The sequence below is a fragment of the Syngnathoides biaculeatus genome, chromosome 16 (assembly GCF_019802595.1).
Source record: "Syngnathoides biaculeatus isolate LvHL_M chromosome 16, ASM1980259v1, whole genome shotgun sequence".
Lineage (NCBI taxonomy): Eukaryota > Metazoa > Chordata > Actinopteri > Syngnathiformes > Syngnathidae > Syngnathoides > Syngnathoides biaculeatus.
Genome location: NC_084655.1, coordinates 8,307,118 through 8,331,587, shown reverse-complemented (window position 1 = coordinate 8,331,587; position 24,470 = coordinate 8,307,118). Strand labels below are relative to the sequence as shown.

Here is a 24,470-nt window from a genome sequence, read left to right as displayed (position 1 = left end):
AGCTGTCATAGGGCAGGAGGCGGCTTACATCCTGATCTGGTCACCAGCCAATCGCACGGCACATGGAGACAGACAACAGTCACACTCACAATCACACCGAGGGGCAATTTAGCGTCTCCAATGAATGCATGTTTGTGGGATGTTGGAGGAAATTGGAGTGCCCAGAGGAAACCCACACAGACACGGGGAGAACATGCAAACTCCACAGAGGTGGGGCCAGGATTTGACCCTGGACCTCATAACCGTGAGGCCAATCCTCTAACCACTTGGGCACCAGGCCACCTTGTACAAACTCGATCTGTCCTTTGTGCTGGTGTTTGTTTGCACTTTGTTGGTTGTTTATATAAAATATGATTATTACATAAACTACCCTCAGGCATGTCTCTACTGGCTGCAGAAAACGGATGGAATCATGAAATCTTACAGGACGTATCGATCTAGCTGCACTTAAGTTACAGCAATGCAATTATACTTTCGCATGCATACATGTCTTTTGTGTGGCGCTTGTGTTCATTAAAAATATTCCATTCATTCCTTTTCCATATGTTAAAGCAGAAGACACATTGTATCAAATATTCTTCTAGTCTTTATTTATTTATTCAGCATATCCTGGCTTACCTCATAGACAATTTCAGCTTCTCACTGCTTACTTTTTGCTCACTTTTCACATGACAAGTATGATAGGAGACCAAACACCTGATGCTTTGAATTCACACACACGCGCGCGCGCGCGCGCGCACACACACACACACCACACACACACACACACACACACATAAAGCATGTTTCCGGTAGGAGGCAAAACTTCTTTCTTCAAAATGAAATAATGATAAGCATACATCTGGTCAAGATAGTGCATCGCTGAGACCCAGTTTTTTTTTTTTTTTTTTAAATCACGACGGATGTTCGTTTGTGTGTACGTGCTCGTGCATGTCTTGTTAGCAACTTTGCTTTTTATTTTGCATTTGGGGTGAAGTCTTTATTGTTGCAGCTAGATGTGTTCATTAATTTTTCTAGTGGTAATCAGTCCATGTACGAAGGCGAGCTGGGAGAAGCCGGCATTTGATCCAGAAGTCGGCACACATAAGCGGCCACATCCACCGGACGCTCCTCGTACATTTGAATGAACGGATCTTTCTGGAAAAAACAGGCAAGAAACATGACTTTAAGAAAGTGGAGTAAAGATACCGTCACATGATGACAAAAATCGATCCAAAACTCAGCTCACCAGCAGCTCTTTGTACTTTGGCCTTTTGGACTCGTCCTTGGTAAGGCTTCATTGATGGGAGAAATTCAAGTATTATTATCATTTAAAAGTGTTAAACACAAACTTATATCTATTTCCCTAGAAAAAGACTTATGATGATTTTATCATGCAAAAATACCCCCCAAAGTTTTTTTTTTCCCCTGGGGGGGGGAAAGACCCTAATATAAAACAATTCCATTATTTTCTATTGGCATTTAATTTTAGGCAGATGTTCTTTTGAATTCTTGAACTATTTTTTTCTGAAAAAAAATTCTGGAAATAAGCCAGCATTTTTCTGCAAGAAAATAAAAATCAAATAATTTACAAAAGAAGCATTTCCTGAATAAAATACATTTTTCTTCAAAACAACAAATTCATTTCTGTCGGATTAGTTTATCATGGGAGTACAACATTTCATAATATATGATGTGTTTACTGGGGAGCATATTTTTTTCATTGATAAAAGAATTTCAAAAATGAAGAATGCATTCTCACCACACATTGACGAAGGAGATGAATTTTGGTGAGAAGCGTCTTTCGTCAGAGTTGGTGAGTTGCGGAGGGTCTCCCCGGACCACCTGAGTCAGCTGATCGAACACGCTGTTCCATTTGGGGTATGGAAAACGCCCCGTCGCTAGCTCATACTGAAACGAGATGCGAACCAAATATCAGAAAGAAACAGTAGTACCTCTACTTACAAAATTAATTTGTTCCGGAAGTCATTTCGTAATGCAAATTTTCGTAAGTAGAATTGTTTTTTTTTACATATAAATATGCTAATCTGTTTCAAGTCCCCTCACCCAACAAAAATAAGCATTCAAAGTGCATAATGTAAGGATTAATAAAAATGATGTTCATTTACTTTTGCTGTTGGGAGAGTATGCGAAGAGAAGGGTAAGTGACAACAAAAAGGCATTGTGGGAGGGAGGAAGAGGCAGATGTTCGACAGCCGAGAGTAAACATACGTATGAACGTACGCATGCACACAACTTAATTCCACTAAAGTTTCTTGGGGCTCTTGGGGCCCATGGTAAAGGAGGATGAATAAACACAAACAAAAACTCACAAAAATGTGTGCAAGCCTGTGACAGCGTGTGAAAGCGCTCGGTGATGAGTGTCCAAGAGAAACGAAAACCATCATGGGTAAAGATTGACGTCCTTTCTAGCCAATGGGATGCCAGAAAGATGCTACTGTGATAGCTAATAGGAAAGCAGCTCTATTGCGCCACAGGAGCCAAGATATAGGAAATACATCATAGGTAAAGACTGACATCCCTCCGAGCCAGTGGGATGCCAGGAAGATGCTATGACGATACCCAATGGGAGAGCAGCTCTATCGCGCCACACAAACCAAGATATAGAATGGTTATGTTTGGTGCAGTGAATCCAGCGCCTATTTTTTCCCTTTCGTATTCTGAATTTTCCTTTGTAACTAGAGAGAATATTTTTTTGAGAAGGCATTTTGTAACCTGTATTTTTCGTTACTAGAGATGTTTGTAAGTAGAGGTACCACTGTACAAAGATATCAATCATGCCAGCCAAGAGTTGAAACCCACCAACGTGATTCCCAAACTCCAAACGTCAGAGCGCACGTCGTAACCTTGCCTGGACGCACAAGGGTCAATTCTCTCCGGCTGAAAAAAAAAAAAAAAATTACAAATGCGATTAGTACACCCTACAAAAAAAAAAAAAACTCAAAATACGTGCATGACATGCTTGCACGACTACAAGCATGTATTAAGGTTTCAAATTAAGGTTTCAAAATTGGGTTAGAGGTTCAAACAAGAGTTGGGAGTTAAACTTGGGATTTCAAACTTGAGTCATTAAGTCGAGGGTTAGGGTTCTAAGGTAGGGTTTTAAGACAGGGGTACTCCTTGGAGTCTTTGTTAGGGTATCAAATTTGGGAGCTTCTAGATTAGGGTTCCAAATAAGGTTAACATGGGGGTTCAAATAAGGTTTACCGTTAGAAATGAGGGCTTCAAGCTTGGGCAAGGCCTTGAAACAGGTTGGATTTGAAATTACAGGTCCAAATTATGGTTTCAAATTGGTGTCTGAAGGCAGTCTTAAGTCTATCAGAAAAAAAAATCACCCCAGAGGAACAGTCAATCAGAACACGCGTGTTAGCATGTTAGGCATGTCAAAGTGACATCGCCACTTAAACAGTGGGCCAGGGTGCACGTAACTTTACCATGGCACGCCATAAGAAATTCCACACTGAAGTACCGCACTCCCTCACTTTGCTGACTGGAGTATGTGCGCCTCTATCTATAAGGTGGTCCTGATTGCCAAATTTAGAGTGGAAAATTCCAGGGGGCAGGCAGAGTGTGTCGGTCAGGGGGTGAGGGGTTGTCGGTTGCTGATGCTTGCTTAACCATCCCCAGGTAAAAAAAAAAAAAACTTGACACCATGACATTATTACGTCCTTGACTGAGGCCAAGGTTCTCATGTAGGAAAAATTGTAAGTCCACAGTAAAATAAAAATGAATACAATTGGGGGTTGGGCAGGAATATGTGATAATTTCAAGAGTCCAGTTAATGATTTATTACTAGTTTCTTACATTGTGGCATTAGGCTGTCCCCTTCTGTTGGGATGATATGAACACTATTGTTATCATAAAACTTGGAACTTCACTCATCCCCAAATAACTGAACTGAAATCATAAATCCCACAAATGAAATTGGTAAAAATAATTGAACGAGAAATTAATAATTCATTTTACGTTGTACATTATTTTATTTTGCAATTCTTAAACAATCTATATACAGCTTTTTATATTGATATTATTGACATTAATAACCCTGTATATACACTTGAAAGCAGAAGTTAACTTCAACACACTTAATTTTTTCCTCACTGTCTGAAGTCAAATCAGACTAAACCTCTCCTGTTTCAGGTTATCTAGGATCACCAAATGTACAAGTATTTAATTTTGTTGCAGTAAATATATAATATGAGAGATTTTTGTTATTTCATCGAGGTCAAAAGTTTACATACATTTCCTTAGTATCGAGTAGCATTTCCTTTGACCTTGGGTCAAGCATTTTAGGTAACCTTCCACAAGCTTCTGACAGTACTCTACTGGAATTCTCTTGACAGAACTGATGGAATTAAATCAGGTTTCTCAGTTGGTTTGCTTGCACACACCTTTTCAGATTTCCCCACAAATTTTAGATGGGATTCAGATCAGGGCTTTGTGATGGCCAATCCCAGACCTTGACTTTGTTTTCCTAATGCCACTTTTTAACCATTTTGCCAGTATGCTTGGAGTCATTGTCCATTTGGAAGATCCATTTGTGCCCAAGTTTTAGCTTTCTTGGTGATGTCTTGAGATGTTGCTTTAATAGCTCCATGTAATGTTCTTTCTTCATGATGCCATCTATTTTATGAAGAGTTCCAGTTCCTGTTGCAGCAAAACCACCCCACAACATAAGACTAACCGTACTTCCACGCTTCACAGTTGGTATGGTGTTCTCAGATCTACAAGCTTCGCCTGTTGTCCTCTCGATGTAATGCCAGTCATGATTGCCAAACGGCTCCAGTTGAGTTTCATCAGACCACAAGAAAGGGCTCTAGAAGTTAAAATCTTTGTCTTTTTGCAAACTCTCATCTGTCTTTTTTATGTTTTTTTTCAGGAGTAATGGCTTCATTCTCGGTGAGGGCCCTTTCAACCCATGTCCATACAGGACTCGTTTCACTGTGGATAATGACACTTTACCAGTTTCATCCAGCATCTTTACAAGGTCTTTAGGTTTTGTTCTGGAGTTGATTTGCATATTTTGGACCAAAACATGTTCATCTGGGACACAGAGCCTTTCTGGTTACTGAGTGGCATGATGGCTGGAGATTCTCATGATGTTTACACTTGTGTATAATTGTTTGATCAGCTGAACGTGGCATCATCGAGCATCTGAAAACTGCAACCAAGGATGAGACAAACTTGTGGAGCTCGACAATTCTTTGTCTGATTTCCTTTGATTTTCCCATGATATCTCTCTCTCTCTCTTCTCTCTCTCTCTCTCCTCTCTCTCTCTCTCTCTCTCTCTCTCTCTCTCTCTCTCTCTCTCTCTCTCCTCTCTCTCTCTCTCTCTCTCTCTCTCTCTCTCTCTCTCTCTCTCTCTCTCCTCTCTCTCTCTCTCTCTCTCTCTCTCTCTCTCTCTCTAGAAGAGTCCTGAATTTGAGCGGAACATACAGCCATGTATGGTCGGCATCCGGCGTCTCGCGTTTTAGCGATGGAGTCCACCAACTGGCCACTGATACCAAAGTCGCAAAGTTTGATGTTACCGTTTCTGTCCAGGAGAATGTTTGATGGCTTGATATCTGAAGAAACATCAAATATACATTATAAATGAGATTCGCACCCCTCCCCACACACACACACACAGCGAACTGCTGAGGTAATTCATCATAAAAATGCTCTTTTTAAAAAAAGTTGACTCCTTTTTCAACATCAGAGGCATGAAAAGGGTGACACACATTTTTTATAAAATTATTTTAACATAAATTAACAAATCTGGAAAACCATTAAGAGTACGATAAAGCAAAAGACACAATCTTCTTCTAGCTGAAAAACATTTACTTAGACTGGTCAAATATATGTACATATTTAAAGGAATGCTCCGGTCATTGCTTACCTCGATGAAATGTCAATTATCTTGTTAATCCATTATAAATATAAGCATAGCTAGATAAATTCTAGTAAAAAAAAAAAATTGCAAATAGTAACTTTAATGCACGCTTTTATCCAAGTAATCACAAAATGCCATTTTTACTATTTTTCCGAGATCACGTGATCTAAAAAATAGGAAGTGACGCGTCATGTGCATAAGCAAAGGCTTGGTCACAGATCAATTCCTACAAAATCACAGCGGTGTTTGTCAGACAGCTCAGGGGGACCCCACTTCGCTAGCCACTGGGTCCTTAAATGTTTCTTTTTCTTACTGGGCAGAATATGCCACCGAGCCTTCCATTGATTATTTCTATTTGAATTATGGCAAAATTTCGCAATACAGTACGGCATTTTCATGTGTCCGATGGCGGTGGTAATGCATGTGATGACGGTACAAATCGGCCATGACTTCTTTGTTTGCGCATGGAATACATCACAGCCGTGCAAGTAGGTCATGTCAGTTGCCAAAATGGCGGCGCCCATGAAAAATCATAATTGCCAATAAAAATCTTCTCAAAACACCGTTAGATGATATCGGATTAACCTCAAATTTTCAAGGTACAATACGTACGACATGACCTATCGGATTAAGTCTTTTCATTTTTCAATGAATGATCAGAGCATTCCTTTAAGATTAAAAAAAAAACTGACTAATATCTGTTTTTTTTTTTGGCTTCCAACCTCAGTCAGGCTCATCTCAGGAATAGCATCCTCTTTTTTAAGCAGTCTCATTTTGGAAAAGAATTGACTCAAATTATTTTGTTTCACTTATTGTCCACTTTTATCAACTTCAAAGGCTAATCCCAAAATGCATCCTCCAGGATAATATTAAACCAATTATTTTCCTGGTTTTATTGGCAAGTTAATTCTGTGTTGTGACAAAACATAACATCGCGCCATCGCTTTCCATTAAACATTAACTTTCGTGATTAGATAATTGTAGGCACATTTCACCCAAAATCACTGTTTCAAACCAAAATAGATGACCTCTTGCTCAATTTTGTTAACATATTTGAGGTTTTTTCAGTCCTGTCTCGATAGAAATGTTGATCGGTGAAATTTATTTCAGAGGTTTTTTTTTTTAAACTTTCCAAGGGATGCTACCAAGTTCCTTTTGGGGCATTGTTTTAGGAACCACAAAAACACATTTTTACAAGGATACACACACTTGCAAAATTTGGTGATATATTTTTTTTTCCAGCTATGTGGAGGCCTCCAAGAGGGCCCCTTAATTTGTCAAATACTGATGATAAACATAGTACATATTAAGTGTCTTACCTCTGTGGATTATTTTCAAGTTTTCTTTTAGGTGGTTAAGTGCTTTCACAGTCTGAAAGTAGGAAGAGGTCAAAGTTAAATACAGAGGGAATTAGTTGAGAAAGTAAATGACGATGATGGGGAGTCAAAACTCACAGCTAAAGTAATTTTCCCCAAGATTTCCTCAGGAATGACATCATCTAGCGAGCAATACACAAACTTGTAGAACTTGTCTAAGGAGGTAGCCATGAGTTCCATGCAGATCCAGCAGTCGCCCTGCAAAACACACACACAAAACCAATATTGATTTTTTTTTTTGAGAATCTTTTGGAACATCTGACACACGCTGGATCATCCTAACCATAGACATATATGTATTTACAATGGGGTGAAAAAGTATTTAGTCAGCCAGCATTCGTGCAAGTTCTCCCACTTAAAATGATGAGTGAGGCCTATAATTTTCATCGTAGGTATACAGTGCTACCTCTACTTACAAAAATATCTTTCGGAATTTGTTTTGTAACGTAAATTTTTCACAAGTAGAAGCGCATTTTAGATGGAAATAGCCTAATTTGTTCTAGCCTCCCTGCCAAAAATAAGCATTCATAGTACATAATGTGAAGAAAAATAAAGATTATGTTCATTTACCCTTGGCATTGGGCAACTATGCGGAGAGAAGGGTGAGTGACAAGCAAAAAGCATCGTGGGGGACGGGGGAGGAGGCAAACATTTGACAGTGGAGAGAAACCATACGTATGAATGTATGCACACACACACCACTTAATTCCACTAAAGTTTCTTGGGGCCCATGGTGAATAAAGATGCATCAACTTGCAAAAATCAAATGAAAAACTTTCAAAAAAGTTGTGCTTTACCAATGTGTGCTAGTCTGTGACAGTGTTAGTGTGACTTGGTGACAGTCGAGTGTCCATGGGAAACGAAAAGCCTCATGGGTAAAGACTGACATCCGTCCTAGCCAATGGGATGCCAGGAAAATACTACGGCGAATGCCAATGGGAGAGCAACTCTATCGTGCCACACAAACCGAGATACAGAAAGTGCATCATGGGTAAAGATTGACATCCCTCCTAGCCAATGGGATGCCAAGAAGTTGCTACTATGATAGCCAATTGGAGAGCAGCTCTCCCACGCCCCACAAACCAAGATACAGGATGTTTAAGTTTGGTGGAGTTTCGGGGCTGCGAATCCAGAACCTATTTTTTTCCTTTCGTATCCTGGATTTTCCTTCTTAACTAGAGACAATATTTTTAGAGGAGGTGTTTCGTAACCTTAATTTTTTGTTACTAGAGACGTCTGCAAGTAAAGGTACCACTGCAACTCACCAATGAGAGACAAAATGTGAAAAAAAAAATCATAACATTTTCAGATTTTTAAAGTATTTATGAGCAAATTAAGGTAGAAAATGAGCATTTGATTACCAACAAATAAGCAAGATTTCTGGCTCTCAGAACCTCATTACATCTTCTTTAAGAGGCTCCTATGGGCTTGATTCTTTAACTGTATCAATGTCAGGTGTTCAAACTCGTTATCAGTATAAAAGACATCTGTCCTCAACCCAAAGAGTTACACTTCAAAGTCCACTATGGCCTAGACCAAAAATCTGTCTAAGGACACCAAAAACAAAATTGTAGACCTGTGCCAGGCTGAAAGATTGAATCTGCAATAGGTAGGCATCTTGGTGCAAATGAATCAACTGTGAAACCAATTAGAAAATGGACGAGATACAAGACCAATGATAATCTCCCTGAATCTGGGGCTCCATGCCATGTCACCCCATGCAGTCAAAATGATCACAAGAACGGTGAGAAAAAAAATATCCCGGAACCACGCGGGGGCCCTAGTGAATGACTTGCAGAGAGCTGAGACCAAAGTAACAAAGGCCAGCATCAGTAACACACTATGCCGCTCGAGACTCAAATCCTGCAGTGCCAGACGTGTCCTCCCCTTGGGAGGATGTCATATGGTCAGATGAAACCAAAATAGAATTCTTGTCGTGTTTGGAAGAGAATGAACGAGGAGTGGCATCCAAAGAACATCGTACCTACTGCGAAGCACGGTGGTGGAAACAACACACTATGAGGCTGTTTATCTGCAAAGGGACCAAAACAACTGATCAGTGTAAAGGAAAGAACGAACAGGGCCATGTATCGTGAGATTTTGAGTGAAAACCTTCTTCCCTGACTGCGTCTTTAGCATGACAATGATCACAAAAACACCTCCCGTGCACCATGGGGGAGGCCTCATAAAAAGCATTTCAAGGTCCTAAAGTGGCCGAGCCCATCCCCAAATTTCAACCCCATAGAAAGTCTTTGGAGGGAGTTGAAATTCTGTGTAGCCCAGCCTTATTTTCCACCATAATTTGCTCATAAATCCTTTAAAAATCAGACAGTGGTTTTCTGTTTTTTTTGGGGGGGTGGAGTGGGGTGTTTTTTTATTTTGTCTTTGTTTGAAATATACCCACGGTGAAAATTACAGGCCTCTATCATCTTTTTAAGTGGGAGAACTAGCACAATTGGTGGCAGTCTAAATACTTTTTTGGCCTATTGTTGCAATATGTCCAATGAAAATCTTCTGGTGTTTCTAAAAAAATAATGGGCAAGGGGTCTGAATACTTGTGGCTGTGTGATGTTTCAGTTTTTCTTTTTTAATAAATCTTCAAAAAAAAAAAAAAAAAAAAAATCAAGTTATCTTTTTTCTTAATTGATTTTAAGTAATCATTTTGATCTTCAGTGATTGACAATATCAATTTAAATAATAATATTGGCAATCAGTGGAGAAAATTTGGCAGCTGAAACAAAGTGCTCTACATAAGCATTTAAATAAAACAACACAACCTAAACCAATTGCAAACAACAAAACTGTAGTTATGAACAATAAAAACAAAAAAATAAATGCATGGCATATACATTTTGATTTCATTTATTGATTTGGTGACATCAAAACATTCCTCCAGGCACCTCCTCTCTGTCTTCAGACCAAACACCAGCAGCGCATACAAAATCTTTCACTTTGTTAACTCCAATAGAGAGGAAACTTTCCACAAAGGATTCAGTGCTGAAGTCGGGGGTCTACATATGTACATCTATGATACCTACCTCTCTGAAAAGAGCACCGTAGAACTGCACGATGTAAGGACAGTCACTGCTGCGTACCACCACATCCAAGTCCATGAGAAGCTGCTTCTGCTCCTTCTCGTCTACCGTCGAGCGGATCCTCTGCAAAATGTGGAATTGTGGGAAAAGCAAAACAAACTGACTACAACGGAGAATTAAAACCGCTGAAAGGATTGTTGGCACTACCCTTCCCGCCCGTGAACACTTGCACACCACCTGAACTAGGTCCAGAGCAGGCAGGATCCTCCACATCCTGGCCACCAGCTCTTCCAGCTCCTTCCGTTTGGTAAGCGCTACCGATCAATGCAAGTCAAAACTAGCAGGCATTCAAACTGTTTTTTTCCTCTGGCAATGAAGTCATTAAATTCTTGGTCAGCTACCCTACTATTTTCTGCCTTGTGCCGTTGTTGGGACACACCCTCACATCCTGCTGGTTCAATCAGTATTAGTGTTAGTAATATATTCGGTAGACTATCACATGATTCATCACCTTAAAGCCCAGGTGTCATCCCTATAAACATTCTAAAATAGATAATGTAATGAAAAATACATAACATTATTCACTTCAATGTCTATACGAAAAAATAAATGTGAGCGGAGAGCGCGTCATCCATCCGCAAAGTTGCAGAAGTGTCATTCTACGATATCCAAGTGGTCGCCATATTGGCTGCGTCCTCCGTCCGTTACGTCACCTGGAGATTCGCAAATGAAAACACGTAGTGCACCCTAACTGGGAGACAAATGCGCCCCGTCTGACACTGAAGCTCTTTTCGAAAAGGAGAACACCATACAACCGAGTGAAGTTACCGGGGCAATATTACACTATTGTTTCGAGCACTCGGGGCAATATTACACCATTGTTTCGAGCCATATTCAGATCATATGCAATCATGGCCAAACCTCATCCCCATCCGTTCCACTTCCGCCGCGGAGATGAGCCATCGCGGCTCATCGCAGCCACCCGGTGTGGTTTATGACGGAGCCGAGCCGGCCTGCTTTTGGGGGCTGTTCACAGACGCCCCAGTAATGAGCAACACAGTCGAGCCGGGACACTTTATGCCGCACGCGGCTGAGTTCTTCAGAGCCACCCCTGTCCCCAAAGCCCGACATGCAGCCTTCGCAGAAGCAGTGACCCCCCGAACGCGGCGCCTCAGCCAGTGTGGCTGATTTTCTGCGCCGTGGTGGCACATAATGGAGACAAGCCGTGCTGCTTTTAGGGGTATTAGGGGCATTACTGCCTACTTGTTATTTGGAACCCATGAAGCTCTCGTCCTCTGCACCCGTGCAATCCATTTTTCACAACGGGTCTCTTGCAAACTTATGAAGGCTAAATCCATTCTCCCGAGTGTTCAAGCAATGTCAAGCAATGCAATGAGCCGGCATTTTGGTTAACACGAAGGAACAACAAGCTACCTTCCCAGAGGTAAAACTAATGGAAACAAACGAGTCCACTAGGGGGCACCTCTGTCATGTACGTCACTTCCTGCTTCTTCTCGAAAACAAATCCCTGAGAGAATTTTCATGGCGGGAGTTACAAAAAGCTGTATACGTCAAAATCATGTTTTGTGGTGAAAAAAACACATGGGACCATATTGGCTGTGGGTTTCTCATTAATAATATACCAAAAATCGTCCATTTCATGACAGTCGCACTTTAAATTGCTGCCTTTACACAATTGTCATTCCGGATAAGGGCACTTTGTACAAGCTTCACATAATTTAGGGCATTGACACACTCTTATCTTTTATCTGTTCTATCTTGCACATCTGTGACTCTTATAAAGAATCATTCCTATTAACAGAATATCTCTTGTTCTTTGTTCTTGTTACTCTGTTCTTAATGTCGTACCAGGACGGCCACGACTGGCGGAGACAAATTCTTTGTGTGTTTTTACAAACTTGGCCAATAAAGCTGGTTCTGATTTGAGGGTTAAGGGGGAATCTGTGTTTTGGGTGCGCCCACCTTGACGGCCATGATCTGATTGCTAGGCTTGTGCACCATTTTGTTGACAGACCCATACGCTCCGCGACCGATCTCGCCCAAGTCCTTGAGGTCGTCGGCTGTGAAGTCCCATAGCTGTTCGGGAGACAGCTTTAGCTTCCCGGACGACTCGATGCTGTGCGTCCTCAGCCTCTCGCTAAGGTGGGGTGGTGGTGGATTAAAACAACATGTTACACATACACAACAGGACAAACTTCTTCAAGGTTGAAGGGTGGCAAATGGACTCTACTCTGTTGTTAACGTTTTGCCTGGATTCAAAAAGGCTCTGTCGGTTCTACATTTTGTGTATGGTGGTTGTCACCTGTTGTAAGCAGATAGGACATTTTATGTTGCACCAACAGCAATGTCATGTCATGTGACATTGTGACCTGTAGTTGGTTCTAAGTTATATTGTAGGTTTTCTTATATTGTTGTGTGCTTTGACGTTTTGGTATCTATAATTGCTTTCGACTTGAACATTATAAGATATAACATTTAAATAACTTCCAGATTTATATTTTTTTAAAACAAAAAAAAAAAACAATATGGGTTGCCATTTTGTTTTCTTGTCATAGTGCATACTGGGTAGTGACGTAAATTGGGGATGCCGTGTTTTTAATCAGTAGCCACAGTAGCAGGCCCCCGGCAGTGATTAACGCTGTTGAGCTATTTCAGTTTGAGACAGAGTGTGATCAGGGAAATGAGGAGAGTGAGGAAGACAAGAAATATGGATGAAGATGTCTGGTGTGAAGAAACTCGAGCTGGCCATATTCAGTGATGTATTTATAGCTCCTGCTCAAGTGGGCTGATGAAGGTATGCGGCTAGCGTCGGCTATATGTCATTTCAATCGGCGCTCACTAAGTTGATGCTTGTGGCTGCTAACTGTTGGAGGTTATTGTAAATTGTAGTTTGATGGCGGTTGTTGTAAATTCTTGTATATATGTTAGATTTTAAATTGTTGTAAGTTTGAAGTTGATGTAGGTTGTAGATTGTTATAAGATGCATTTTGCTTTGTTGTTGTAAGTTGTTTTTCATTGTAAACAATAGATTGTTTTAAGTTGCAATTGTGAATTGTATGTTGCTGTCAGTTGTACTTTGCTATATGCTGTAACTTGTTGGTTGTCATAAGTTTTAGATTGTTGTAAGTTGTTGCAAGCTGTTGGTTGTTGTATGATGTAAGTCAGGGGTGCCCAGACTTTTTTACCCCAAGATTTACTTCTCAAGCATCCAGCCTCTCGCGATCGACGGGTGGGGGTGTGTTTTTTTTTTTTTTTTTTAGAATGACCAAGTCACAAAGATCTACCCACTACGAAAATGCAAGTATATCGAGGAGTCTTTGTGTGTAAATGAATGTTTATTTGGCTTGCACAACCGCATGAGCCAATATTACGCAACATAATTAACTTAAAACTTTTTTGTACCTATCTGAGTTCATGATGATCACTAAGCGCCATACGAATGAAAATGCACACCTGAGCTGTGTCACTCACGTCAGTGAGTTTGTTCAACTGCAGTGAGAAACGCAATCATTCCACAAATCAGCCATGGCTTCACAACGCTGCACAGATTTTATTAAAGATAATATTCCCGCCTTATTTTTAAAAGATCGTCTTGGAAGAACTTCTTGTTATTAACGATGATGTGACGAACCCGGAAACGATGCCTTGCTGGTGGCTTTCGCTGTTGAACTATATTGTGTGAAAAGTGACAGCTGTGCAGCCAATTGGGATTTTAGTTTGTTCACTTTTCACATTCTCAGCTTGCTTTTCGGCGGAATGTCGGTGTCGTATTTTCTATAAACAGTTAGAAAATATATTTCACTATACTGGCAGATGAGGCAAACACACTTCGAAAATGACATCGTGGAAAAAAAAGTACGAGTCACATTCCGTTTGAAAGTAATAGATTTTTGTCTTCTTTACTGCAGTATCCATACTCATGTTTGTTAAGATTTCTTAAGCGAGGGCTTAAAATAGGGGGGAACTCACTGACAGCGTGTTTTCCTGTACTGCCGTTGTTTGCACGTGCAGTGAGCTAAAGTTAAAAAAAATACAGCTTATGTCTTTTTTTTTTTCTCGGCACACGCATTGAGCACTCCTGTTGTAGATTGTATGTAGTAAATATCTGTAAGGTGTTTTAAATTGTTGTAAACTGCGGGTTGTTCTAAATTGTAGGTTGCTGCAATTTGTTGAAGTAGGTTTCTATTGGTTGCTGGAAGGTGTAGGTTGTGAGTCCAAGATGGTTATAAGTTGTGGGATCTAGTACGTTTTAGATTGTTGTAAAATGTCAATTTTTATCAGATTTAGGTTGTTCTAAATTATTGATAGTAAATTGGTACAGTATGCAGTATGTTGTAGCTTTCTGTAGGTTTTTCTAAATTGTAGCTGTTGTCATAGATGGGTATAGGTTGTGGATTGTTGAAAGTTGTTTGAAGTTTTTGTAAGTTGAGTGTTGTAGTAAGTGTTAAATGTTATGTTCTTCTAAATTGTAACTTGTTGAAAGTTGCAAGCTTTTCTAAGTTGTACATTGTTCTGAGTTGTGAATTGCAGTATGTTATGTAAGTTCTAAGTAGTAGGCTATCCCAAGTTGTATGTTTTTGTAACTATTAAGATGTTTAATGTTAGGTGTAGCTGGTGAATGATCGTGCTTCTGAATGACTGATAATCCATAGAGATGCAACAGGGCAAAATGGTGGCTCACATGTGCGGGTTCTGGAACGGTTGTCCGCCCGTGTTCAGTGTGAATCTGGTAGTGGGTTTGATAGGTGGGTTGGCGAAGTTCAGCTTCAGGGCTTTACGTTTACCTGACAACAAAAGCACCAAAGACAACGAGAACCAAAGTTACAAACTGTCAGGACGGAACCTGACCACACCAACAAGACCAAAGAACACGTGACAAAAAAGATGAGTGAGAAGATGCTACATGCCAAATAGACACAAGTTAGTGACCACACACCAACATCACAATTTCATTTTGGCCCAAGCTGACACATGCAAGAGTAAATGAGCGCCATCTACAGGGAGGAAACAACAACTCAAGTTAGGATTCCAATGCTGCTTTCAGGTTCTAAGACACCAAAATAAAAAACACCTCATTTCAGCCAGCATCAAAGGATTCTTTCTGCCGGTGTAGTTTGACTTTTTCTTTGGCTTTGGAGAACAAAAATATGGACAAGAAGTTAACGTTGGTGACATTCTATCAGGGTTATTATGTAAAATTGACCTTTTACATTGTTTTTGGAGATCCTTCCAAGAGTTAAGTGTATGATTAAATAAAGTCAATGTCAAAGATATTGGATTATTTCCTAAAATGGATCTGCTCCATTCTAAATTGTGCATTACAATTTGGCTAATTTACATACAATGACTAAAATGACCAAATTCTCCTTTGGCAAAAAAAATAGGTCTCGAATTCTTGATCCTTGTAGTATTTCAACAAAAGCATACCACCTGGGAACTGATTTAAATTGCGATAAAAATGAGAATAGGTTTTGTTTAAAATAGAGCACTCTCGACTGGAATCCAAATACTTGTCCACAGTGTTTGAGTGTAATGATCAGACAGTAGTCATGTGGATGAATTGTCGAATACTATTACCACTTTATTTTGGCAGAATCCTACAGTACTTCCTGTTTTGTTCCCATTGCCGTTGGCATGAATGGACTCTCAGCCGCAACTTTTTTTTTTGTGAACAAACTTTTTTCAAGACAGAACACTAAAATATATCTAAATATATGTACTCTATAAGTAAACATTTGAAACAGCAACATTATAGACTTCCCCCTAATGAATCTGATAAATAACCCCATCCTGTGTGTGCGTCTGTGTGCGTGCGTGGAGTGTAAGTGCCCCCCCCCAAAAAAAATGCGAAAAGAAAAGTCAGAGAAAGCGTGCAGGCACCATCACTGTTATTATTCCTGATCAAAACTTCAATTCAGGACGTTCTACAAGTTTTTAAGGAGGAAATGGTTTGATTTCACTTTAGAATGTGAAAAACGTAGAAAAGTGCCTTAACAACATTTCAGCTTTGGACTTGTGCCGACCTACTAAAAATATATATAAAGAAATATTCTTTACAGAGAAAAGCTGTTTGCCTAACAATTTGTAAACATGTAAATTCATGTAACTCATGTTTGTTAGCCTGAACAGAGTTTTGTTGCTCAGAATGTGCCACAGCGGCACTTAACATGTCATGTTTACAGTCTAATAATAATAATACTATTTGTATAGTGTATCTCTCTGCCGTGCGCTAAGCGACAAACATACTGTTATGAAGATTGTTGATTAACAGCATCAATATCTTTTTAAAGGTGATGTGGATCTGATAACGTGGTGTGCCTAATAAAATGACCAGTGAGTCTCGCTTGTACAGCTTCCATCGATCCATCCATTTTCTGTAATGCTTATCCTCACAAGGGTTACGTTCACGCTGGAGTTTTTTCCAGTTATCTTTAGCCGAGAAGCGAAGTGCTCACAGAATTGGTCGCCAGCCAATCGTAGGCCACTTATAAACAAACAACCATTTGTACTCACATTCATACCGACAGACAATATCGTCCTCAAATAACCTATCATGCATGTTCTAGGGATGTGGGAGTACTTGGAGAAAACCCACGCTGGCACAGGGAGAACATGCCAAATCCACACAGGCGGGGCCAGGATCCGAACCCTGGTCATCAGAACTCTGAGGCAGATGCCCCAACCAGTCGTTAGTTCTGGCTAGGATGGACATATTAAAGCTCATTTATGTTATTGAAAACAGTGAGTGTAAACTGGGTGGGCAAAGTATGGCCCCCAGGCCATTTACATGATCAAAGGTTTCTCTAAAATTGGTTAAGAAGTGTTCTAAAAATATATATATCTTTTTTAAATGTTGCTTATTTATTTCTCATTAAATAATTGAGGGGGGTTTCTTTCATACAAAATTTGGAGGTGTACACTACCTAATTTCAGGCCAAATCTGGCTCTAATACCTCTGAAATTATGAAAACTGTTATGTGACCAGTCGTTTGTAATGGTACTAATGTTTATTAGTTATTAACATATAAGGTTTTTCTTCCTTTTGCAAATACATCAGACCATTTTTGTGGATTTTCATTCAAGTAAACATTGCTTCTCTTGCAAACAAGGTCGTCTGAATACGCTGTTCAACATTTTCGTGGATTTCACTGATTTAATATTGAAAAAAAATTTAATTAGAGAAGAAGAGCAAAGGTTTTTGCTAGCAACACCGGGAAACCCGGAAAAAGGACCTATGCAAATCATCAGGATGGTACCACTTCTGCCTCAACATGAGATGGGAAAAACCCTGAAATTGGTCCATTTATTTATTCCAAATTGTATTTTATTAATTACTTTTGCTAAATTGAATAGATGCTTAATTAATTATAGTTTTATTAGGTAGCGATTATAATGTGAAAATTACATTAAAATAAACAATGTGGAGCGGCACGGTGGAGCAAAGGGAAAGCGTTGGGCTCACAATTCTGAGGTCCCGGGTTCAATCCGGACCAGCCTGTGTGGAGTTTGCATGTTCTTCTCTGTTTTCTTCGGGCACTCCAGTTTCCCTCCACATCCCAAAAACATGCAACATTAATTGGACACTCTAAATTGCTCATAGGTGTGATTGTGAGTGTGGCTGTTTCTTTCGATGCGCCCTGCGATTGGCTGGCAACCAGTTCAGGGTGTCCACCACCTCCTGCCTGTTGACAGCTAAGTTAGGCTCCAGCACTCACCGCGAGCATTCTGAGGACAATCGGCTAAGGAAATGGATGGATGGATAAACAATTTGGCATCCTACAGAAAATGGGTACATGGATATATAAATGTACATTTTATCCTATAGCTGGATGTAGCCAAGAACGAGATAGGTCGGTCCGGCAGCAAAAGTCTGTTCTCGATGTAGATTAGCAGTGAGCAGCCCCACCCACAACCACACCCACACATCAGAAGTAGTGAGCGTGCAACCACACGCACACATTGAGGTTGGTCTTACTTGGGGGAGCTCCAGACAGGTTTATCTGAAAGCCTGGAGGCGAGAAAAAACGTTTACTTCCTGTTCAACACTTCCTGTTTGGACCGACATGCACATGCAACACCCAACATGTTTGACAGGCAGGAGTGTGAATGAAGTGGGAAACAACTTTGTGTCCGTATATATATATATATATATATATATATATATATATATATAAAAAACACACACACACTAGGAGCATAGTCAAATTATCGGGAGTCTCACCATCGAGCGTTAATTAGCAGCATGGAGAGAAAAGTCAGAGAAAGAAGGGAAGACATGGAATCACCACTTTACACAGGAACAATGAAAGAAATCAAATCACAATACGAGCACCCTAAACTCACTTAGTTGCGTCCCTAGAAAGAATAGGCCCAGACACCAGCTACATTCATGGAAATTGGGGGAGCATGTCTATCATAAAAGGATTGCATCAAAAGGCACAAGAATGATACTGAAAAGGAAGCCAGAGATTGTGCTTTAAATTGCGCATTTTTGGCCTAACTAACTTGTTAAACTATGGAAAAAAAAAAACAAGAGAGAGCCTCAACACCAGTTTCATTGATCAACATGAAATTGTCAAACAATGATACACGGAAAACTCTCAGCGACTCATGCCCAAAATTCAACAGGAAAGTAGCGATTTTGGTTTGAAGTGAATATTATGGGCAAATTCATTCAGTAATCCCCCATGGAAAGATTTTTTTTAAAATTAAGCCCCCAACAAGGTTCATAATTCCACACAATTGGACTGACAAGAATAACAAGAAGTCATCCATTCTGGCTCGAAGCAGCCATTGGGGCGAACTCCAGAGCTTATACTTTAAAGGACTCTGATTAGAATTATTTTCCCCAAAATTCCTCAGTAGGAAGCAGATATCTAAGAGATTTTTTCTTGTCTACACTATCTAATGTGGGTGTCATAGTTTGGTCATGAAAAGAAAAAAAAAGACATTTGTGTGTGGGTTTCATGCATCTTCTATACTGTTAGCCACAAAATTGTCTTTAAATGACATTTCCTGTGGCCTCCAATCCAAACAGAGTACAATCAAGAAGCGTGTTAGAGAAGACGAAGCAGTCATTCCATGATGCATGTCGACTGACATTTGACCAAAAAGCTATCAGTTCAAATTAACAAGGCCATCATTTAGTCCCTGTCAAAAGCACTAGAATGGCAATATCTTTGTTTTTGTTGCATACTGACGACATTTGAGTTTCAGATCAAAAGATAAATAATATCAAAGTTCAGAATTCCAGGTTTTATTTCGTGGTATTTACATCTTGATGTGTTAACTCGCCACAAACCACCTTTCGCTTGAAGCTATCTACTTTTAAAGTGAGCAAATGGAACATCCGACTTTTGGGAGTTTGTAGTTGCTCGGGTGTTCCCTTTTAGACTGACTGCTTAAATATTACTGCAGGTTTTTGTGTTTGGGTTTCACCTGTAAAAACTGCATTTGTTGCTAAGCAAACATGAACACCAAAGAGCAGTGTATGGGAGAAAGGCAAACCATTTTGTAGCTGAGAGAAGAGGGAAAAATCCATCAGAGATTCTGTAGAAACACTCAGCATAGCAAATACAACAATCTGGAATGTCCTGAAAAGAGGACTACTTGTAGGTTGTACTTAGCAACAAGACATTGAACAGGTCAGCCAAGGGTATCAACAGCAGTTGATGACAGAAACACTCAACGTGACAGTGACATCACTGCCAAACTCCACAGGTCAGGGGTGAAAGGTATCACAATTCACTGTTCGAAGAACACTTTGAGAAAAAGGAATGTATAGGCTATACCAAAGGATTCATTGCCAAACTGAATCAGAAGGGCAGATTGGATCTAGCAAAGAAATATAAAAATGAGCCACAAAAGATTTGGAGCAAAGTTTTATATAGACTGATGAGGCCAGGATTAACCTCCACCAAAGTGATGGAAAGGCCCAAGTACAGTCGTCGGAAAGAAAGGATCTGCTTATGATCCAAAACACAGAAGCTCATCAGTGAAGTCAGGTGAAGGTAATGTAATGGCTTGGGCTTGCATGGCTGCTTCTCAAACGGGCTCACTTGTATTTATTGATGATGCAATCCATGATGGTAACAGCAGAATGAATTCTGAAGTCTCCAAAACCATTTTGTCTGGCAGTTTACAAAAAAACAAATGCATTCAAACTAATCTAGAGAAGGTTCGTCATACAATACAATGCCCCAAAATGAAGTGACCGCATGATACTGCCAACACAACAAAGGACTTCATCAGGGGGGAAAAAGTGGAAGGTCGTACAATAGCCAAGTCAATTACCGAAACGTAACCCTATAGAGAATGCATTTACCTCCTGAAGATTAGACTGACAGTAGAAACCTCCAGAAACAAGAATTGGAAAAAGGCTGCAGTAAAGGCATTTCAAATGAAAAATGCAATAGTCTGTGGAAGTCAGTGGGTCACAGGCTTGATCCAGTTTTTGTAAGTAAGAGTTATGCCAACTCAAATGTTTTCACATTTAGTTAATGTAATGTCTATTCCAATAATTTGCTCACTTGAAAATTGACTGTGTTCATACAAAAAGGTACTGTGTCCTGAGTTGTTTAACACATGTAGCTGAAAATACCATGACATCCATACATCAATTTTCTGAGCCACTTATCCTCACAAGGGTCGCAGGAGTGCTGGAGAAAACCCACACAGGCAAGGGGAGAACAGAGCGGAACGAGAGTTTGAGGCAAACTGCTCTAAACAGTTCCTCCACCGCACCGCCATACCATGACATAAAAGCTGGAATTCCGAACTTTTGTCTCAAATTTATCTTTTGATCTGAAACACAAATCTCTTCAGTATACAACAAAAACTGTACACATTTTTTTTTTGAATGAGCATCCTGTACGTTGGATAATTCCATACTAAGTCTTTTTCTTATTTACCTATTAAAATCACAAGTAGTGTTAGCTTCTCTACTTCAGTTTCCTTTTAAAATTAACATGCAAGTAAATATGATGAATGAACCAATCATGTTAATCATGTGAAATCAAGCACAGATGATAAGATAAATAAGACATTAATTATCTACACTAAATCGACAATGTGAGTCTTACCTGTTTCACTCTGACACCTCCAGCAGGTGTTGGGGTCTGAAAGGTAAAATGAGGAAAGTTTAGCATCAATTTATTTATTTCATTGCATGAACAGAAATACTGTACATAATCAAAAGAGCTGCAAATTGTCTATTGCGAACTTTCTAAAGTCAAGTGCAAAATCAGCTCTCTTCATAGCTTCCAAATACATTCGACATAATAATGACTGGTGTGACAGTAAGAGTTTTTGTATGAGTTCGACATGTACAAGATTGACTTGTAGTCCAAATCAAGTCCACTTGTGTCCCTTATTGTGTTCGAGTGCTGGGAGAATGACGCCAAGTTTAGACACATGCCGAGTGGTGCATGTCAAGAGTGTTGCAGTTTAAATGGGAATGACTCAACACCGATTAGGTACCCTTATGTTGCGGTAAGCAGATTCATTTTAAACGGATGTTCATAGCAAATTTAGCAAAGGAATTTTTTTGAAATTGTGTAATTTTCCAATAGAGTTAAGTACTGCTGGCTTTCATCAAGAATAAAGAAGACAGATTACAGTTATAACAACCTAAAATAAATCTCAAGGGGGCATATTCTCCTAAACCAACTTTTTCTAGTATTAGGAATGTAATATTGTCACTATCGTGCCTAGGTAAACATGTGAAATACGAATTAAAAGTAGTCCACACATTCCTAAATTCCAGACATTTTTCTGGTATCGTTTTTCCACATCTCCGCTTTCCCTTGCTCCTCCCAAGCCAGAGTGCTCTCCCAACCAGGTCTTCTAGATTCAGATAACTACCGGTAATCAAAGAAAAAGGAGCCAAAGAGAAAAAGGAGAGATAAAACTGCGTCAAACACAAGTACTTGTCAGAGGGGGCTTTTCTGGGCACTCATATGAAAAAATTGTGGGGTTTTTTTTCTTTTTTTTTTTAAAGTTGACATTTTTACACTACTAAGTACATGTTAGGGAGTTCTAAATAGCCAAAATACAGGCCTTTGAAGAAAAAGATAGGTTAGGGGTCTAAAAAATTGACCCGCGGGCCAGTTGCGCCCCTCGAGTTTCACAAGTCTCCTTCTTTGTCTTCCATCCATCCATTTTCTTTGCTGCTTACCCTCACAAAGGTCGCGGGGAGTGCTGTAGCTTATCCCAGGTGTCAACCTGTCTGGAGCTCCCCCAAGTAAGACCAACCTCAATGTGTGCGTGTGGTTGCACGCTCACTACTTCTGATGTGTGGGTGTGGTTGTGGGTGGGGCTGCTCACTGTTAATCTACATCGAGAACAGACTTTTGCTGCCGGACCGACCTATCTCGTTCTTGGCTACATCCAGCTATAGGATAAAATGTACATTTATATATCCATGCACCCATTTTCTGTAGGATGCCAAATTGTTTATCCATCCATCCATTTCCTTAGCCGATTGTCCTCAGAACGCTCGCGGTGAGTGCTGGAGCCTAACTTAGCTGTCAACAGGCAGGAGGCGGGGTACACCCTGAACTGATTCCCAGCCAATCACAGGGCACATCAAGACAAACAGCCACACTCACAATCAAACCTAGGAGCAATTTAGAGTCTCCAATTGATGTTGCATGTTTTAGGGATGCAGGAGGAAACCGGAGGGCCTGGAGAAAACCCACCCAGGCACGGGGAGAACATGCAAACTCCACACATGGAGGGTTGGGATTGAACCCAGGACCTCAGACTGTGAGCCCAACGCTTTACCAGCTGATCCACCATGCCGCCCTTGTTTGTCTCATTTTGTGTTAATTTTTTATTTTTTTTTGAGAAGAATGGATTTTTGAAAATTTCTGATTTAAGTTGCGACATGCATGTGCGCTGAGGCTGCGGCCCAGCCTCAGGCAGACACTGCCTCCAGCGGCACAAAGATAAATTGAATTTGAAACACCCTTGATTTAGGTAATAGGTTGTGTTGCCTGCGATTGGGTAGAGACCAATTCAGGGTGTATCCCATCCCTCCTGAGAAGATAGCTGGGATAGGCGCCAACATGCCTGCAATAGATCACAGAATTGGGTAGACACCTCGATCATAAAAGGGATTCTTAAAAAAAAAAAAAAAAAAGATGATCAATAACCCCCCGCCCTTTTTTTTTTTTTTTTTTTTTTTAAACAGGACATTATTGTCTTGGCAATTGTAGAAATTGAGGAGACAGCTCAATTCACGTTGCAAACGGGAAGTGCATTGCGGTTTAAAGGGAGATTACTCAACTCAACGGCGATGAAGTTCTCTTACGTTGATGCAGCGCATACGTAAATATACGTTAAGAAAATATTTGGTAAATGAGTTAATAAAATGGCCAATTTTGGAATGGAGATTGGTAGCGTCGCTTGCGTCCTTTCATATATTTCTATTTCAAGTCATATCTAACCTACTCACTCTATTAAATATTCAGGGAATAAGGTATAATCAATATAATTGTTCGTGATATTCGATCCGATGGCAGCTCCCTGCTACTTCCCCCTTAGGAGTGTTCCCCGTCCAGGGAGTAACCAGCAGCCGGAGCCCCCCGCGGCTAACACCCGAGCTCGTTTTCACCTTCGCTGCTATTCATCCATCCGTTCACTCGCTCACCCTGCAGGCTGCTCACGCTGCTGATGTGCTGCAGAGGTTGGTGGTGGACGGCCGAGGCACCGTTGTTACTGCTAGCCGCGGACGTCTTGTTGGGACCAGGGTTCGCCATTGTTGTGTGCTTAAATTCCATCAGCGGCGCCGGGGCTGGCTGTTGGGAGACGCTTCTCCTGCTCGGCCCACGATCAATAATGTCCACTCAGCAGCACCATGCAGGCCCCGGGAAGTTGTTGGTGGGTGAGGTGGCGGGTATAAATGGAGAGGTTGTGGTTTAAAATCAGCTTGTGTGAAAAGCTACCTGTGAAGGTGGCGCTTGCTCCCATCGGCCAGGCTAAGCTACGCGACGAAACTAGCAGCAGCCAACAAGCAGCGATCAGCTGACCAAGTGACATGACACTGACATCGCTCCTCTTGGTTTTTCTTTATCTTTACACCTACACCCCCCCCCCGGAGTACCTTGTTTATTATTTATTTATTTATTTATTAACAACTTGTATTGTTTCCTTTGACCCTGGCGT

General features: G+C 40.4%; 1 protein-coding gene across 3 annotated transcripts; it reads right to left on the bottom strand.

Moving 5' to 3' along the window:
- Positions 1-573: 573 nt before the first annotated feature.
- map2k4a (mitogen-activated protein kinase kinase 4a) lies at positions 574-24,357 on the bottom strand. Of its 3 annotated transcripts, XM_061845892.1 has the most exons (13): positions 23,956-24,356; positions 21,386-21,421; positions 18,280-18,312; positions 14,986-15,088; positions 12,267-12,441; positions 10,287-10,406; positions 7,327-7,446; positions 7,192-7,243; positions 5,437-5,564; positions 2,803-2,880; positions 1,742-1,890; positions 1,229-1,274; positions 574-1,137 (listed from the first exon to the last, which is right to left on the bottom strand). In XM_061845892.1, exons 1-13 carry the CDS (start codon positions 24,083-24,085, stop codon positions 1,024-1,026), a joined length of 1,284 nt encoding a protein of 427 aa, XP_061701876.1. In that variant the 5' UTR covers positions 24,086-24,356; the 3' UTR covers positions 574-1,023. The 3 variants fall into 3 exon arrangements, with proteins under 3 accessions (XP_061701876.1, XP_061701879.1, XP_061701877.1); XM_061845895.1 differs by lacking the exon at positions 18,280-18,312 and having other exon boundaries at positions 14,986-15,076; positions 23,956-24,357; XM_061845893.1 differs by lacking the exon at positions 18,280-18,312 and having other exon boundaries at positions 23,956-24,355.
- Positions 24,358-24,470: the final 113 nt, after the last annotated feature.